Source organism: Molothrus aeneus, chromosome 4 (genome assembly GCF_037042795.1).
Source record: "Molothrus aeneus isolate 106 chromosome 4, BPBGC_Maene_1.0, whole genome shotgun sequence".
In the NCBI taxonomy this organism is placed as follows: Eukaryota; Metazoa; Chordata; class Aves; order Passeriformes; family Icteridae; genus Molothrus; species Molothrus aeneus.
Window position 1 is genome coordinate 26,384,443 of NC_089649.1, and position 4,104 is coordinate 26,388,546.

At 45.0% G+C, this 4,104-nt stretch overlaps 1 protein-coding gene across 1 annotated transcript; it reads right to left on the reverse strand.

The window, feature by feature from the left end:
• Positions 1-241: 241 nt before the first annotated feature.
• On the reverse strand, positions 242-3,728 carry RPL34 (ribosomal protein L34). The gene is made up of 5 exons (XM_066548140.1): positions 3,676-3,728; positions 3,038-3,111; positions 2,842-2,941; positions 1,971-2,074; positions 242-368 (listed from the first exon to the last, which is right to left on the reverse strand). The coding sequence occupies exons 2-5, from the start codon at positions 3,100-3,102 to the stop codon at positions 284-286; spliced, it is 354 nt and encodes a 117-aa protein (XP_066404237.1). The 5' UTR covers positions 3,103-3,111; positions 3,676-3,728; the 3' UTR covers positions 242-283.
• Positions 3,729-4,104: the final 376 nt, after the last annotated feature.

The window sequence follows — 4,104 nt, forward strand, 5'->3', positions numbered from 1 at the left end:
ACTTCATAAACAGCTGCTGAAAGAAAACCTGCACTGCTGAAAATTATTCCAATCCCTCTACATGACTGAGCCTGAGCTGAGAGTCCTGTTGAACCAGACTTCCTTCCAGCAGCCAGCACTGAACAGAGCATCCTGACCTACAGGTTCTGTTGCAGCAAAACCCAGCTCTGCACTGTACAACCTAGGAGAAGCAGCAGGTCCTACCAGCCTTGAGTCACACATGGAATGACAGGACACAAGAGAAGTGGAGATCTCATTTATTGGGCTGAAACTACAGATAGATTCACTTTGACTTCTGGCTCTGTGCTTGTGCCTTTAATACTTTCACAACGATCTTCTGCTCCTCGATAAGAAACGCTCGTTTGATCCTGGAAAAGAAAAACTACTTTAGGATATGCATCTATTTACTATATAAACACAAAAATAAGACAAATTACAATTAGTTTTGCCATCTCCCACATTCATTGCACATGTGGTGTTAGCTCCACAGTTACATAAAAAGGGAACCCACTGCTGTTCTTGCCAGCAGCAAAAGAGGGACGGTAGCACTGCATGAATGCAGCAGTTTGGGGATGGCAGCCTACGGTGCCTGCAAATTTATGGTAAGTGGCTTGGAGGCAAGCAAGGGAATACTTGATGGCTGATCATGGGAAAATTTACCATCCTCACGAACTTCAAAGGCAAAAAGCAGAACTCCTAACTGGAGAATTAATTTAATTCTGTTGAAGTCAGAATTGGTGTGACGAGTCGTGGTCAGCTCTCCTCCTCAGAACTACAGGAAACTACGTGCATTCAGTTATCAAAACCAGGAATACTTTCCCTGTCAGGATTAATGCTCCTTGCACATCAACAAGGAAAAGCCTAGCAGGTCAAGTCATGCCCAAATATGACTATTTCTGGAAGACATGCAGGGCCACCAGGTAGCTGTGACAGATCTGTGCACCAGCACTCACATTCCAACAGACTATTTGATGGTTCTGAGCTAACAGCACAGAACCATCTTCTACACACTCTTCTACCCTTAAACATTAAAATGCCTTCTGTCAGTATCTGGTACACATGGCTACTTCTGCAGTACAAACCTGTCAAAGATGCCTAAGCAGGTGCAAGAGAAAATGTGACCATTACAGGAAAGGAGGGGGCTGTAATTTCTGGTTTAGGCACAGTAGGAATAAAACATACTCATGCACTAAGAACTACCCACCAAGCTCATCGAGGGTTTGGGAAAACACTCAGAAAAAAATGTGGCTTTCAACACAGAAAAGTTATGCTATGGCTCTGCAGCTGTAACAGCTCATCTTTAGTGGTGCCTAATGTAATTAATCTTCAAACTTACACATGCCAAAATAAAAAAAAAAAAATGCTGGCACTACAGATGAAAAAAACCCTGGCATTAGACTGCTGACCCCAGAGATCTGCTTTGTTTACAATTCACAGAGATGACACAGTCATGGTCATGTTTTTCCTCAAACTTGCCAAAGAAGCATAGGATATGCAATTGCTATACAATAAAACCGAGTTCAGTGAGGCCTAAAGGACATTTTAAAGCTTAACCACATAAAGCTGCTAAACACACAACCAAGTAATACCTGTGAATCCCAAAACACTACAAAGAAGTGAAAAATTCAATTAGATCTGTATAAGGCAAAACAGGATAACAGAACAGAATAATCTTTCATGGGCAGTCAATACAAAAGATAAAAATCCAGCATGAGCAGACTGTTTAGTATCAATGCAACAGTGCACTAAGAAATCCTGAATAACACAAAGTCCCCACAAAGGAGGTCCACAAACAGGAACTCCCTCAAATCCAAGGGACAAAAATCAGACACATTATTGCTTGACATGCCCCACACTCACGCTCTCCATCTCCCATCACCTGTGTCAGACAAGAGCCTTCAAAGTTTGGGAGAGATGTAAAAATCTGTAAGAAGCAACCTGAGGAATAAAGCTGGCTTTGCGTGAATTACCTGTCACGGACACACTTGGCACACATGGAGCCACCGTAGGCTCTGCTAACGTGCTTCTTTGTTTTTGACAGCCTCATCAGAACTTTGGGGCGCACAGCACGGACCTACAGACAGCAAAAAGTAAACAAGGGTGTCATGGCACAACAAATTTTTTTTCTCTGCCACGTAAAAACCAACATCACTTTCATAGTTAAAAAAAAAAAAAAAAAAAAACAAAAAAACACAAAAAAACCAGCAACACTTGAGGTTTACTATTGAAGATGCTAAAAAGTGACCAAGGTCACAGCTCATTGCATGGGCCATCCTCAACATTCCTAAGCTGATCTTTTCATTCCACCACAGGGGTTCAACAAGAGGTTCATTAAAAAAATAAAAAAATTGTTTATAAAGAAGACCTTTTTTTAAAGACAGGAACTGATCAAAGATCAACATTACTCAAGCATTCCTGTAACTGTTAAAAGCAATGGTGTTACTTCAAGAAAACCTTCTGAAGAAAAATACATTAATTCCTTTTTTCTAAATACTTTATAAACTTGGCTTACCCTTTTTTTCTGCAAGTCTTATAGGTCTAATTTACATTTTTAAATCTGCTATAGAGTTGCCCTGTCTAGTTTTAAAAATTTCAGACTTTCTAAAACGAGAGATTATATTTAATAATAATGCAAACCAAGAGCATTAAAAAAAGTTTGAGCTTCCAGGGCTTATTTTGCCAGTAAACTTTACAACATTTGATTTGCACATTTTAAAGAAAAAGGCTATTTCAACAAGAACTGGTCAATTAACAGGCCCATTGTATAACTTGGAAAGGCTCTTTTTTCTGAAGAAATGCTGCAGCACAGCAACACCCTTTGGTGTTTATAATCATACTCACACCACGAAGTCGTCCTGGGCAAATCCCACATGCTGACTTGGGGGCCTTTCCCACTTTCTTGGTGTAAAGGTAAACAATCCTGTTCCCGGGTGTTCGGGATCTAAGCACAGCAGAGAAATACTCAGTTAAAGTAACAATCGGAAGTGAAGCATCACCTGTTTACAACAGAAGTTTTCTTACACACGGTCTTACTTACAGTCTGGTCTTGTTGGAAGCTGTGTTGTAGGACAACCTACGGCGGTATGTCAGGCGCTGCACCATTTTTCACACCTAAAAAAACCAAAACCAAAGGGACACTAGTTAAGAGCTGGATGTCCACACAGGAATTCACATCTCACAGGATCACCCGTACAGAGCCAGATGTGAATCAGCAGCTGCCGATCCGATATTAATAAAACTAAAGCCCTTCCTGATCAGCGACACCAGCAGAACTGTACTAGAGAAGAACAAAACGCCTGACAGCGGGCACGATGCGATCCGCCATGAAAATTCACCCGAACTAACTCGAACACTGTTCAAACATCCCAGTCTTGCCTGGATCATGTCACGTTCTCCTAAGAGACTGCTTAAAGCTTTAGCAGCTCCGTATTTTATAGTCAACAAAGCTCCACTCGCAGCCCCGGGAGACGCGGGCCCTGCTCGGGAGCCCCACCCGCGGAGGCCTCGGCCTCTCTGCCGGGCGGCTCTGCCCCGGCTCCAGCCCACGCGCGGGCAGCAGCAGCGCCGCCGGCCCATCCCCGCTGCCCCTCGGGGCCTCGGATCGCTCTTGCCGCCCGCCGGGCCGCGGATGGAGGCGGATGGGCACCCACAGGCCTCGCTCGCCCACCGCCATACCTGGCGCAGCCGGACCCGGAAGAGGAAGCGGAAATGCGCGGGCAACATTGAAATAGCGGCGCGCTGGAGGCCGGAAGAAATAGCAGCGCCTGCGCACTGGGTCCGTCTACCAGGCAGGGCGGCGAGTGGGCAGCGCCATGTTGTACGGCACGGAGGTGCCGGGTGGCGCCATGTTGTACGGCTGAAGCGGGGCAGGGCGGGGCGCCGCTCGGCGGCGGCATCGGGAGCCGGAGCAATGGGCGCCGCGGGGACTCCGTTTTATTTATTGTATGTTTTACTGAAAAACTCTTTGACTAAAATATCGGCTTCTGTCCTGGGAAAGAAAGGTTTGTGCTTCATTATGGTAATTATGTAGCTGTGGGTCCAGAAGCCATTCCCATCCTGCTGTTTAAGCTCTCAATTACAAGTCACTCCTACAGGCTTTTCCAC

Coding starts and splice junctions, on each gene's coding strand:
- RPL34 (XM_066548140.1), bottom strand. CDS start 3,102: ATGGTGCAGCGCCTGACATACCGCCGTAGGTTGTCCTACAACACAGCT. Junction 2,942..3,037: donor GCTTCCAACAAGACCAGACT/GTAAGTAAGACC, acceptor TGCTGTGCTTAG/ATCCCGAACACCCGGGAACA. Junction 2,075..2,841: donor GCCCAGGACGACTTCGTGGT/GTGAGTATGATT, acceptor TGCTGTCTGTAG/GTCCGTGCTGTGCGCCCCAA.